The sequence below is a fragment of the Diceros bicornis genome, chromosome 4 (genome assembly GCF_020826845.1).
Source record: "Diceros bicornis minor isolate mBicDic1 chromosome 4, mDicBic1.mat.cur, whole genome shotgun sequence".
Taxonomy (NCBI): domain Eukaryota; kingdom Metazoa; phylum Chordata; class Mammalia; order Perissodactyla; family Rhinocerotidae; genus Diceros; species Diceros bicornis.
In genome coordinates this window covers 46,282,995-46,297,577 of record NC_080743.1, presented here as the reverse complement: position 1 = coordinate 46,297,577, position 14,583 = coordinate 46,282,995, and the positions used below count along the sequence as shown (strand labels likewise).

At 35.5% G+C, this 14,583-nt stretch overlaps 1 protein-coding gene across 2 annotated transcripts in view; it reads right to left on the bottom strand.

Annotated features, from left to right (window-relative positions):
* Positions 1-14,583, bottom strand: part of MAGI3 (membrane associated guanylate kinase, WW and PDZ domain containing 3) — a 231,542-nt gene that overhangs the window by 26,904 nt on the left and 190,055 nt on the right. For both annotated transcript variants that reach the window (XM_058538824.1, XM_058538825.1), the window contains exons 9-14: positions 13,835-14,023; positions 10,610-11,215; positions 9,344-9,375; positions 7,153-7,309; positions 4,865-4,956; positions 2,984-3,176 (exon numbers count right to left, since the gene is read on the bottom strand). In XM_058538824.1, coding sequence (XP_058394807.1) covers positions 2,984-3,176; positions 4,865-4,956; positions 7,153-7,309; positions 9,344-9,375; positions 10,610-11,215; positions 13,835-14,023 — 1,269 coding nt within the window. The remainder of the gene's footprint in view (positions 1-2,983; positions 3,177-4,864; positions 4,957-7,152; positions 7,310-9,343; positions 9,376-10,609; positions 11,216-13,834; positions 14,024-14,583) is intronic.

Here is a 14,583-nt window from a genome sequence, read left to right as displayed (position 1 = left end):
TGGTGATGGACAAACAAAAATGTACAACCCAAAATTTCACAATGTTAGAAACCATTAAAACATCAATTAAAAAAAAAATCAGTTGCATTTCTATACACTAACAATGAAGTAGCAGAAAGAGAAATTAAGAATACCATCCCATTTACAATTGCAACAAAAAGAATAAAATACCTAGGAATAAACTTAACCAAAGAGGTGAAAGATCTGTACACCGAAAACTATAAAACATTGCTGAAAGAAATTAAAGAAGACACAAAGAAATGGAAAGATATTCCATGCTCTTGGATTGGAAGAATTAACATAGTTAAGATGTCCATACTTCCTAAAGCAATCTATAGACTCAATGCAATCCCTATCAAAGTTCCAACAACATTTTTCACAGAAACAGAACAAAGAATCCTAAAATTTATATGGAACAACAAAAGACCCCGAATAGCTAAAGGAATCCTGAGAAAAAAGAACAAAGCTGGAGGTATCACACTCCCTGATTTCAAAATACACTACAAAGCTATAGTAACCAAAACAGCATGGTACTGGCACAAGAACAGACACACAGATCAATGGAATAGAATCGAAAGCCCAGAAATAAACCCACACATCTATGGACAGCTAATCTTTGACAAAGGAGTCAAGAACATACAATGGAGAAAAGAAAGTCTCTTCAACAAATGGTGTTGGGAAAACTGGATAGCCACATGCAAAAAAATGAAAGTAGACCCTTACCTTACTTACACCATACACAAAAATTAACTCCAAATGGATTAAAGAGTTGAATGTAAGACCTGAAACTATGAAACTTCTAGAAGAAAACATAGGCAGTACGCTCTTCGACATTGGTCTTACCAACATATTTTCAAGCACCATGTCTGACTGGGCAAGAGAAACAATACAAAAAATAAACAAATGGGACTATATCAAACTAAAAAGCTTCTGCACAGCAAAGGAAACCATGAACAAAGCGAAAAGACAACCTAACAATTGGGAGAAGATATTTGTAAACCATACATCTGATAAGGGCTTAATCTCCAAAATATATAAAGAACTCATGCATCTCAACAACAAAAAAACTAACAACCCAATTAAAAAATGGGCAAAAGACCTGAACAGACATTTCTCCAAAGAAGATATACAGATGGCCAACAGACACATGAAAAGATGTTCAAAATCATTAACTATCAGGGAAATGCAAATCAAAACTACAATGAGATATCACCTCACGCCCGTCAGAATGGCTATAATTAATAAGACAGGAAACAACAAGTGTTGGAGAGGATGTGGAGAGAAGGGAACTCTCATACACTGCTGGTGGGAGTGCAAACTGGTGCAGCCACTACGGAAAACAGTATGGAGATTCCTCAAAAAATCAAGGATAGAACTACCATATGATCCAGCTATTCCACTGCTGGGTATTTATCCAAAGAACTTGAAAACATCAATGCTTAAAGATACATGCACCCCTGTATTCATTGCAGCGTTATTCACAATAGCCAAGACTTGGAAGCAACCTAAGTGCCCATCAAGGGACGAATGGATAAAGAAGCTGTGGTATATATACACAATGGAATACTACTCAGCCATAAGAAACGATGAAATCCAGCCATTTGTGACAACATGGATGGACATTGAGGGTATTATGCAAAGTGAAATAAGTCAGAGGGAGAAGGTCAAATACCGTATGATTTCCTTCATTAAGTAGTAGACAATAACAACAATAAACAAACACATAGAGACAGAGATTGGATTGGTGTTTACCAGAGGGGAAGGGGGGAGGGGGGAGGGCGAAAGGGATAATTTGGCACATGTGTGTGGTGATGGGTTGTAATTAGTATTTGGGTGGTGAATATGATGTAATCTATGCAGAAATAGAAGTATAATGATGTACACCTGAAATTTATACAATGTTGTAAACCAATGTTACTGCAATAAATAAAAAATTAAAATAAATAAAAATTCCAGTCTAAAAAAAAAATTAATAAATAAATAAATTTTAAAGTGGCAAGAATTCACTTCTAAAAATGCCTATTTAATATTCATAAAGCTATTGATGAGAAAAATGTAAGAGATATTCAAATGCTAGTATAATGGTTTAGACTCTGGGCTCTGTGATTAAACTGCCTGTTTTTTTTTTTTGTTTTTTTTTTTTTGTGTGTGAGATCAGCCCTGAGCTAACATCCGCCAATTCTCCTCCTTTTTTGCTGAGGAAGACGGCCCTGGGCTAACATCTGTGCCCATCTTCCTCCACTTTATATGGGACGCCGCCACAGCATGGCTTACCAAGCAGTGCGTTGGTGCGCTCCCGGGATCCGAACCAGCGAACCCCGGGCCGCCGCAGCGGAGCGCGCGCACCTAACCGCTTGCGCCACCGGGCCGGCCCCTAAACTGCCTGTTTTAATCCTGGCTCTACTACTTACCAGTTGTGTGTCTCTCAACCCTTCTGTGAGTAATTGTAAAACTAGGTAATGACAGTATTTACATCATGATTTTGTAAAGATCAAATAAAAGAATCCATATGTCTGGGACATAGTAAGCAATTAATAAATGTTAAATTATACTAAAACTTCTCAAGTAGAAATATTCTGTCCTCTTTGAATATTTGGGATTTCATCAGGATCCAAAATCTTTTGATATTCAGCTAATGGGATATCTTGGTATGACTAAATAACTTTGTATTTGTTTTTAAGAAAACAGATTTAACCTGATACTCCCATTTACAATACCACATTGGCAAAATTCATCAATATTTTAATATAAGCTTAATATAGAGGCCCAAAATTTATTTCTCCTTCTTTGATAGTAGTAGTAGTATTTCTGGATCCTTTTTGACGTTACATGGCCTTCCACAGTGAGGCCCAGGATCACACCAAATGGGTTATCTCACACACTATTAAACATAATAAACTAACCTGCAAAACCACAGAGAAAATGGTTTCTAAGTCTCTTTGTTTCTTTTTTAACTTATCAGAGGAGGAACAGGTTCACATACCACCATAGAAGATCTTTCTTCTGACAGTTAATAACACGTGGCCATTTCGAGCAGCAGTCGTCATCAGGTCTAAGACTTGTTTGTGTGATTTTCCTTTAACAGGAATCCCATCAATGCACATCAGTTCATCAGCAGCCCGGAGCCGACCATCTTTCTCAGCTGCACCCAGAGGAATGATGGCTCCAATATATATCTGACAAGATAACAAAGTGTAGGTTGGTCTATACAGTCTACTAAGATCTAGTAAGATCTCTAACTGCTAAGTTAAGGACTTCCTGACTTAGCACTGTACAAACCAACAGATTTTTGCAGTTCAACTATGAAAACAGTCATATTTTAGAAAGGTGATATCTTAGAAAGTGACCATTCTCCAAAATGGCACTTCCAATAACCACATTATGTAATCCGTTCTAGATCCTCTGGGTTGAGTACAAAGAAGACAGACAATACAAAGTTGTTCAAAAACTTAAAAAGTACCACCATCACTTCCATCACTACAACAAAACAAAAACATTAAACTCAGAAAATGCAATTCTGTGGAGTGGCTACTAAAAGTAAAAAAAAGTCTATTGAATGCCATCAGGAGAGATTTTCCACACATTGTTTACAGCAACTGAGATAATTCTTACAATACTCCCATCACATATGGCTATCAGTACAAGTCCAGTATATACAATACAGAAACATTTCTTATTTCTAAATCTCAAAGCAGTAAATATTTCAGGGGAACAGACTGGCCTGAGATTCACTTGCAAATAGGGGAAGAGATCTAGTTCATTCTGCTTGCCAGCAATGAGAATCCTATAATTACATAATCCTAAATGTTTGGGCTAGTTTCAGAATTGCTAAAATGTGACATTTAAGGGAAAAGAAAGGTTTCTTCAAAGTTGTTTGAGAAAAAGTCTTACAACGTCTAAGTGAACACTACAAGTATCAATAAAATAGGAAGCAGTAAAACAGAACTACATCTACGACCAAGAACAATCAAGGCATCTTATATTTGCCCTATATAGGGCAACCTGCCTTATGCTTTACTTGTCTCTGATGATTGTTTTAACTGTAACCAATATGATGAATTAGAGCACATTAATACTATATAAGTCAAATGTTCTATTCAGAAATAGAAAGAAGCCTGTCATTTTAAAAGATTATTGTTAACTCACCTAACTTCCAAGCATGACAGTAATATAGTCGTTCTTGATATTATACAAAAAAAATTAAAAATTCTTTGTCATTCAAACTAAGGGCGACGTAAAAATAAAACCCACTATATGTCTTCTCTAAACTCACTTTGTGTGAGAACTGTGTATAAATAAAATTCTAGATTTTAAATGCTTTCCAAACATAACTCTCATGCTTTCTAGACAGAAACATTAATTATTTTATATTCTTCTAGTTTCATAGGTAACAGATGAAATGGCATGCAAAGTACTCAGCATGAAAATTTCAACCCATTTATGAGATTAGGTGACATAATGCACACAGGCTCATGTCAGAAGATAGAGTGATTGTGGTAAATTGGACTTTGGATTATAGGTTTCTTAGAGAAGGAGAATGTCTTAAAATCTGTTTAACAAAGACAAAGGGAAATAAAAATTTAAAATAAGCTTTAAGCACATAGATTAATTAATTAATTAATTACTGTCCAATTTACAGCTGATATATTCAGTTTTTACCTAACAGTTTTAGCCTCAGCTACACCAAGTTAACTGATAGACTATGACACTAATAAGTTCTTCCTTATTTTAATGAAAATGTTAGAGAAAACAAAATCTTAAAAAAATCAAACAGAAAACAAAACAAAAACACCATATACTACTACCAAATCATCCCTTAAAAGTTTTAACAGAAACAGCCAAATTCCAAACTATTTGAACTTACAGATTGGTCAGGTCCATCTCCTCCTAGCACTCTGAAGCCAAACCCTGATTCCTGTTTCCGAAGAAAAACATCCAAATCTTTGGTGTTTGGTGCTAGGGAAAACCAGAAAATATAAAAAAATAAAATAAATACTTTGATTTATTTTAAAAAGATTAAAATAAAACAAAGTTTAATATTTAGCAGAATAATATTATAGAGTTCAATAAATTATAACCTCAGAACTTTTTGATATGTGAAAATTTACACAAGAACATGACACCACAAAAAAAAATTCAACCATAAATCTTTGTTTTGAGCTCTAAACAAAACTTGGTATCAAGATAGCTTAGGAATATTTACCCTCACTTCCATGAACTCAATATTACACTGCCATTGACTCCTAAAGCTTTCAAATCAATATTATAAAATTAAATTCAGAATTATCCAATTTAAGTTTGATATTTGGTAAGTACAAATTATCTAAATTAACACTTGGGCAAATCCTAGGAAAAGAGAGCTCATAAAATGCCTTAATTCTACTTCTAAGCATATCTTTGTCTCAGAAAAGCATTACATATGAACTGCTTACTTAGCCTAATTTTGCAAAATGATATTATTTTAAAAGAAAATAAATAAGAGCTAACACCTATTATTAGCCTCATTTTCTAGCTGAGGAAACTGAGCAACTTGCCCAGCGTCACACAGCAAGTAAATGGCAGAACTGAGATTTCAACCCAGCTTGATTTCCAGGGTCCAGGCTCTTAACCCACACCATTCGCTCCCAAAGGGCAGGTCACATTCATCAGAATATTAAATCAGAAAAATCTACTTCATGACTAAAATTTTATCTCTGAGAAAATATTAATATTATTTACAAGTAAGAAGTATTTGCTAGAAAAGGAAAAGAGAGAAACATGTCAGGGAACGATATAAAAGGTGAGATACCATATAGGGTAAATCCTGATAATGTTCCTTAGAAGCAATCTCTTTTGAGAAATATTTCCTATTAAAATCATAGACCTTCAGAGATAAAAAGACTGATGAGTCCAACTCATTTATATTATGAGTGAGGCCCAAAGGGACTGAATAGTTTATGCCAATACTAAGAATGTACCAGGCTATGACTGGGAAGTCTGAAGAAAGGGATTCTCCATAGTCATACTAATTTAAATTATTGCTTTGCTGTGCTTACACCTGCTTTTCATCTTTCTAAATATGGCCTAGGACTATCAAGATAAAGACCTGCATTGGTTAAATAAGTATGAAGTCAATTATATATAATATTTCCACCTGTGCACATCTTTTCCAATGTAGATTTAGATTTATTTCTTAAAAACAAATAAATTTTAAAAAATTAAACCAATTTAAATCTGCAATTTTACTTTGGAAAAGGTTTATCCTTAGTAAGTAAATTAGTATGAAAATAAATTTCTGCCTTATGCACTCTCTTCTCATCATCTCTCAGCTGGACTCCTCTAAGGAGTCTACTCTTTGGTTTTCTCCTCAGATTGCACACCTTTCCTCAAATTGCACATCCCTCTGATTCATCATCCTTCATACTCCTGTCAGAAAATCTTTCCAAAACCCAAGTTCAATAATATCATCCCGCTAGTTAAAACCATTCCGTGGCTCTCTATCATTTATATCACTGACTCCAGCTTCCTCAGAATGGCATAATCCACCCTCCACAACCTGCTCCTGCTCTCCCCTCTGGCTTCCCTTGCCAACCACACCCAGCCAAAATGAACTACTTGCAGAACCCAGGCCATGCAAGGTCAATGTGCAAATGTTTTTCCTTCTTTCTTTTCCTTTTCTCTCTCTCATAAACACCTCCTTGTCTCTGAAGACTTGGTTAAAGCTTAACTTCCTATATGAAGCAGTATCTGACACTTCCCACTACCCACGGTGGTAAAATTGACCATTTTCTACTTTGGATCTCAATCCATCCAGTTCATCCTTCTCTTATTGCACCTGTTAGGCTTATTTATAGTTATTCGATTATATACTTCTCTTTTCCATTTAAGTTTAATCATCTTTTTGGGTTCAGGGCCTATGTAACCTATTTATCTCTGTATTCCCATTACCTACTATGGTGTTGGGTAGATAGTAGGCACTTAATACCTTAAGTGCCTGAAAAGAATGAATGAATGAATGTTGAATGTAAATGGAAGAAGCCCAGAGTCATATTAAAATTGGAATGAAGGAATAACTTTTCAATATGGTTTTGAAAGATGGGAAGGTCTCAGTTTTTAAAATAATTCAAATTTATTTTGTTGCATGCTCTCCTGAAATATTCCACAACTACTTACGTTTATCTTCATATAAAGTCTTAGATTTCAGGTAGACCTCTGAAGGATCCAATTTCGGGGATCCAGACCTAATAATGCTGGGTGGAAAAGGCATAGGCTGGGGAATGGGCTCATTTATGGCCTCCAAACTTCCTGAATTTTCCTTTTTATCTGTTTTCTGAAATGGAAAAGAGCCTTACTTAGTATTTTAAAAAACCAGATGGTTGATTAGTTCATAAAACCGTTGTCCGAACCAGATAAGTCAACTGATTATAGTTGTATAGGTGGCAGGGTCAAAGCCACAGCATATTCGCAGTCTTATAGGAATTCACTTTCATAGCCATATGTATTTGGTTAAAACATATTTAAATTAGAAAAAGTTTACAATGGTGTCAACTGAAGGGTCTTAATTAGTCCTACGTTTAAGCAATCTTGCTGTTTTCTCCACCCAAGACACAAACTGACTTTGAGAAGAAGATAAATAGGGACACGACACGAGCACCTCCGAGGGAGACGCTGAGAGAATACCTTCATAACATTCTTGACAAACCCCGTCCCCCTTCACTGAATTTAATTCCCTGTAAAGATGCTGAAGATAATACTCTTTCTAAGGGAATGGAAGAGGAAGCGTTAACTCTAATTTAGGTTATAAAGATGACGCTGTGAAAACCCTGCATGGCCGATTCAAATACATTAAGGAAAAATGCACCATGCCAGGCAATCAGATAAGAGAAAACAGAGAGCATATTTTCATTTTTTTCCCATTCAGATAGAACTTTCCCAAAAAATAGCCAAGCAAAATGACTTCTTTAATAAAACTTTTAAAATGAAATCTAATAAATAGCCTAAGAAAATAAATATGGTTTTGAGAACAGCTTGTTATCCTGAATTATTGTTAGAACAGGGAGATTATAGACATTTGTGATAAAATAATTAATGCTAACTAGAATGCAAGGGCATCAGCTTGTCAGGGAGCAGTGAGGGGACAGTCACTGCAAAGTGTTGTGACAGAGGGGACCCTTCACTGACCCAATCAGATGTCAGGAAGAAAAGAGTAGCCTCCTCCCCTTTTCCCCACATGTCCTAGGATTCTGTCAGGGCAGGGAGAGGTCATCAGTTATAAAGTATTAGAGTCACCAGGCTGCACTGGCATCCATTATAAAATAGATACGGTAGCCCAGGAGTTAAAAAAGATCAGTAGAGGAAGCAGAAACGTAGAAAAATATAGTGCAATTTTAACTGAATAGGCAAAAAGAACTTCTGTTCACACTGGACCTAAGTGGTAGAGGCCATAAAAGTAGAGTGTTTCTTTCCTTTTGACCCATAAAACAGCAAATTTGCAGAGGATCCTATTTGGTGGGCTAGAAAAAATGAATCCATCTTATATCTGATGATCCTTCTTTTAATAGCCTATGGTTTATGGTTGGAACACCAACTTTCAATTGTGAGATGACAGACTCCAAATCAAGCAAACTAGAATTAAATTAGGATTTTATACATAATTGTCTTTATATCTATATCCATATATTGTAGATATATAAGTAGCTACACATGTGCACCCAGCACAGTTTCCTTCATAGCATGGTAAACCCTTCTTTAGGTCTTATTCTCTATAAGGGTCCTTCAGTAGGCTTTTCAGTTATTCAGAAAAATGCCAAAGAAAACAGTATCAAGTCTGACAGCCTACCGCTTTGATACAAGCATATTGAGCACAGAAAGCCACAATTACTCTAGAAAGTCTTGTTTAGTCCTAAAAGTAAGAAGGTTATCTAAATGTGGGTATTTACAGTCCCCATGAAATTATGCAAAGCTACCATGTCTTCTTTTTGGGCATCAAGGAGAAGATGTAACAGTTTACCATCTGCCCTAACATTTAGCTACTTCTTATCCTTGCTCCTTTGAAACACAAAGAAAGTAAAAGGACTCCTGAACAGGCACTTCAGTGTGTCCATATTTTACTATTTAGAGAACAGGATTATTGGTAGTATGGGCCTCTAGTAACAGAAAGACCTAACCAGGAAAGCCCTCTCCTCTCTAGGGAGGTCTTTCTAACTCACACGCTTCCTAGAGCTTCTGAGGCAAGCCCAGGGCAGTAGCCTCCTGACTTCTCCCATTTGGAATCACCACCACAGTGGGCTGCTCTTACAGAGGGGAACACGGCATCTTGCTTGCTGTGTTGGGAAGAAGCATTTGAGGACCACTGTATACTCACCATTTTGGCAGTTTTAGTTGGTGAAGGAGGACCTTAAAAAAAATGAACCAAATTTTAAAAACAGAGGAAGCATTCCCAGATCACAAATACTGCTCAAGTTCATGATAAAACTAGCTTCAACTTTTAGTAGGCTAGTAAATTCTATGTCCAACACCTCCCATGTGCCAGGCATTATGCACATATTATCTAATTTCATTTTATGACAATCCTAAAACATAAATGTTACTACTATTTTAGACTAAGACTCAAATAGATTAACATTACTTCCTTATACTGTAGAACCAAAAGGTAGCAAGGCAGGAAACTAACGTTAAACCTCTGACCCCAAACCCTAGTCTCCTATTGTTCTCTTGGTTGGAACTCTGGATAACTCGCCAGCACTCACGAAGGGATTTCCACCTTACTTGGAGCACATTCTACCACATCACCCAAAGAAAAACAAAAATAGTTCAAAGAAATGAGAATAATGAAAAACGTCCCAATGAAGTTAAACTGCTCATTTGCCTCAAAAATGAAAACTAACAGCCAGAAAGGTAAGTGCGAAGGGCTAAATTTTATTCTTTAAAATACTAGTCATTCATAGGCAAAAATTAAGGAAGCCCATTAAAATGCAACTTTGTGATTAGTCCCTGGAACTGGATTTATGTCTGGGAGCAGTTCAAGTCAGCTGATGACCTTGGAAAGTAAAAATTACATTTCTCTCACATGAAGCACCGTGGGGTTTAATTAACATTTACGAACAGATACTTAAGCTTAAGATAAAAGCTTTATGAGCACAAGCTATCATGATTGCTTTTACAGAACAGGTTCACACACCATCCAACATCATTTTGCTTATTCACAGAGATGCTAGCTCTTTCAAAACATCTTTGGTACATTACAGAGATCCACATGAAGCGCCACTGGTTGAAAGAGTCAATTTCTATTATTGTCATCAACAGAGAAAATGCAATTAAGAGGATATATTTCATTTGAAGTAGCACAATGCAGTGACTCTCTCTAATCATTAAAGCCATAAATCAGATTTTAAAAAGAATAGAGAGGGAGAGAAACCCATAATGGACACGAATGAAACCACTAATAACCAAAATAACTGTTGCAAAAGATATTGCTTACGGAAGCAGTCAGACAGAACCTTCAGGAAAATGCACACTAACTACCAGTTAAGTATGCTAGGAAAGAGATATTCTGACCTGTAAGGAAGGACAATTAGCAGATATAAATGCATGAGCAATGAAGATTTTTCCTTGTTGTGGTTTTACTCACCTCCTCTTAAGATAAGCAATGGTACATCTGCACCTACTGGAAACTGCTTTAGCACCTCTACCACTTGGAGATGTGTTAAATTCTGCACATTTTGATGGTAAATTTCCTTAATTATATCCCCTTTCTGTAGGCCTTGACACCACTGACTATCCAATATCATTTTCACCTTCTGTCCAGTTGGGCTGTCAGCAATTGCAAACCCAAAGCCTTTAGGGCCCTTAATCAGAGGGATAGTCACTAGTTCAGGCTGGGAGCTGCCTGATGATGCCATGGATGCTCTCTGCTCACTCAGATCTGATGGTCCATTGAGACGATCACCGATCAAGGTGTGTCCTGATTTTCCATTCTGGTCCAGAACCATTGCTCCTGACTTAAAATCCTGAGTATTCATGCAAGTCTCTCCCTTGGTTAATGACTGTCCATTAATGACAGGAGTAGCAGCAACAATGTCCACAACAGGATCTTCATTGTCATCAGGAAGTGGATAACCACGACATAAAGTGAGGTTTACATACTGATTGACAGGTACCAATTGAAACATCTGGACAACATCTGCATGGGTGTGACCAAGGACACAGTTGCCATTGATGTCTACAATAACATCACCTGGTAAAACATAATCATGTTAAAAATATTAAAACCACCAGTTAAGTTAATTTTTTGTTGGGGAGAGACAAAAATAACTTAAATTTTGCATCTAAATATGAATTCTGGAAACCTCTTACTGTTCATTAACTGCTGAAAAGATAGATTTCGAACACAGATATGTCATTTTCCCTTCTGTGAATCCTCTCTAAAAATAATATACAAATGCATAAAATCTTAATTACATTTGTGGCAAAGAGTTATGTCCCCAAGCTCAAGTGAATTATTTAAAAAATAAATGCAGGGCCGGCCCCGTGGCTTAGCGGTTGGGTGCGCGCGCTCCGCTGCTGGCAGCCCGGGTTCGGATTCCGGGTGTGCACCAACGCACCGCTTCTCTGGCTGTGCTGGGGCCGTGTCCCACATGCAGCAACTGGTGGGGTGTGCAACTGTGACATGCAACTCTCTACTGGGGCTTTGGGGGAAAAATAAATAAAAAAAATAAAAAAAAAATTAAAAAAAAAAAGCAAATTCATATTATCATTGTTAGTATATCCTCTGAGTCACACCTAAGTGGCCATACAAAGCTAGGTACATTGTAGTAGGTAGTCAGTACACAGACGAAGAGCAAATAACTCCACTGGCTACTTGTACAAAAAGGCAATCTTTAAATACCACCTTATTTCTTGATTTTAAGAAGCCATTGATTACAATGTACTTAAAAATTCATTCTAGTTGAAAAACGTAGGGTTGAAGATTAGAATAATGTTAAGTTATAAATGTATTTTCTTTCAGCATTCTTTTTTTTGTAGAGATTTTCAACGTATTGTAATTCAGATTTCAAAAGGAGAAACAAGCAACAAAAAAATTCGACACGAACATATTATTTAAGACACTGAAAAGTCAGCTCAATTAATCTTTGTGAAAGCTGGTTTTGCTTTTCTGATTTTACATTATTATGACCACTTTGCAGAATCATTACCACTTGACATTCATCAGTTGTGTATTTTTTTAAGGCAGTGTTAAGTTTTTAAATTTGTCCTCTGATGTCTCATCCATTTGCTGCTTTTATTTGAATATGATCATTTAAAAGGTTATTGCCAAATAAAGGTGCTTTAATTTGTTCTGATTGTATGTAGGCTTTATACAATCAACATGAATGGTATTTAAAAACAAATGTTAGTCTGTAGAAATTTGTTTTATGATCTAAGAAGGTACAAAATTAGACTAATTAGAAACAAAGTTTTGACTTTTCCTTCCCTGGCTAAAGTTCCTAGAATTTTCATGGAAGTATTCTATTGTTATGCAAATCAGATAACAATTTTAGACAAATCTGAATCTATATTAGAAATCCTGACAGCATATACGATAGCTATAAAATTTGTTTCATGGACAAAATGTTAAAAAAGTCAAAATTGAGAACTTTTGAAAATAAGTGATATCTGCCATCAAAAGTATTATGACAGTTGAATCATCCAAATGGGGGACATATGTACATGATATGTGAAATAACAGAGGATTAGAAAAGTCTAGCAAACAGTGAAAGAAGCAACCTCAGTGGAATATTAAAATCTTTCTGGAAAAAAATGCTTAAACCTCCCCCGTAATCAATAATTAGTCTTGAACATCCTCTAACCCCTCCAGCCACAAAACACTGTCAGCCATATAAAAATATCTAACAATTACCAAGTTGAGACTTTGGGAAAACTATACAAAAGACAAATTTACACAGCTCTGTAAAAATGGTAATATTTGTTTCTATAATTCTTAACATAGTTTAATTGTACTAACAACCAATAAGACTAAAGAAACAAACAAACAAAAAAAAACAACCTTAGGAAAAAGCTGTGAGATATAAAATTTGTTCAGTATCACTATAAACATCACAATGGATCACTTTTCAAAAAAGATTATAGGTAAATGTTAGATAGTTCCAAAATTACACTATGTAATCAAAATCAAACAATCAAATTGTTTTCTTTTTTTTTTTAATTTTTTTATTTTATTTATTTATTTTTCCCCCAAAGCCCCAGTAGATAGTTGTATGTCATAGCTGCACATCCTTCTAGTTGCTGTATGTGGGACGTGGCCTCAGCATGGCCGGAGAAGCGGTGCGTTGGTGCGCGCCTGGGATCCGAACCCAGGCCGCCAGCAGCGGAGCGCGTGCACTTAACCGCTAAGCCACGGGGCCGGCCTCAAATTGTTTTCTAAGATGGCTAATAAATCTTTAGCTCAGTACAGCCAAAGCGTTATCTCAAAATTATACAAACTATTCAAAAAACTCATAATTTTAATATATTTTCTCTAAGTTTCCACTTATTTGTAAAAATGGCCTTCCCCCAAAACTAGTATGCATTTAAATTTAGAGGATAAACTATTTTAATACAGGAATCTCCCTCTTCAGTCATATAGTTTAGTTCTCTCTCTCTCTCTTTATATATATAAATTATATATATAATATATATATAGTTATCATGTATGTACATATACATGTATTAGATATAATATTTATATATAGTCACTATATATATAAATATATATTTATTATATATAAATTACATATACAATACATATACAAAACCTTTTCACTATAATTTTTGTTATAGTATTAATACTCTTAGGTAATTCTGAAAAATTTGTTACCTGGTGCAATTTTCCCATCCTGAGCTGCAGGACCATCTTTCAGTACATTTTTTACTTGTAGGAACTCATCAGGCCTATCTCCACCAATAATGGTAAAACCAAATCCCATTGTGCTTTTTTTCAATGATGCTCGAACAAGGATGCCTTTAAGCTGGGATGGATCTCGAGTAAAGTGTGATTTTTCCACATCTGTGCCAAAATGAGAAATGGGTTTGAGAACAAAAATAATTAAATGAATACAGCCCTCAAAGACTATCTTCAAGATAGTCTATATAACTTACATACAACAAACTATAAAAGAAAGAAAATTACAGAGAATCTAATGTTATGGAACAGTTAGAATTTAAATTCATAAGCTACATCACTGAAAAAAGCTTAGCTAATGAATCATTTCTCTTTTATAGGACTCTTCTATGTTATTTGAAAGGTAAAAGCACCTACTTTATCTCCTCTTCATTGCCTTGTTTGTACTTACTTTTTCTCACTCCAAAGAATCCTTTATATGAAGTCAAAATGATGCATTTGGGTTGTTTCCACTTTTTGGCTATTATGAATAATGTTGCTATGAACATTCACATACAAGGTTTTGTGTGGGCACATATTTTCACTCCTCTTAGGTATATGCTATGGGTGGAATTGCAGCAGTTGCCATAAACATATACTAGTAACTATACTTAACATTTTGAAGAATTGCCAAACTTTTCCAAAGTGGCTGCACCATTTTACGTTTCCACCAGCAATGTAGGAGG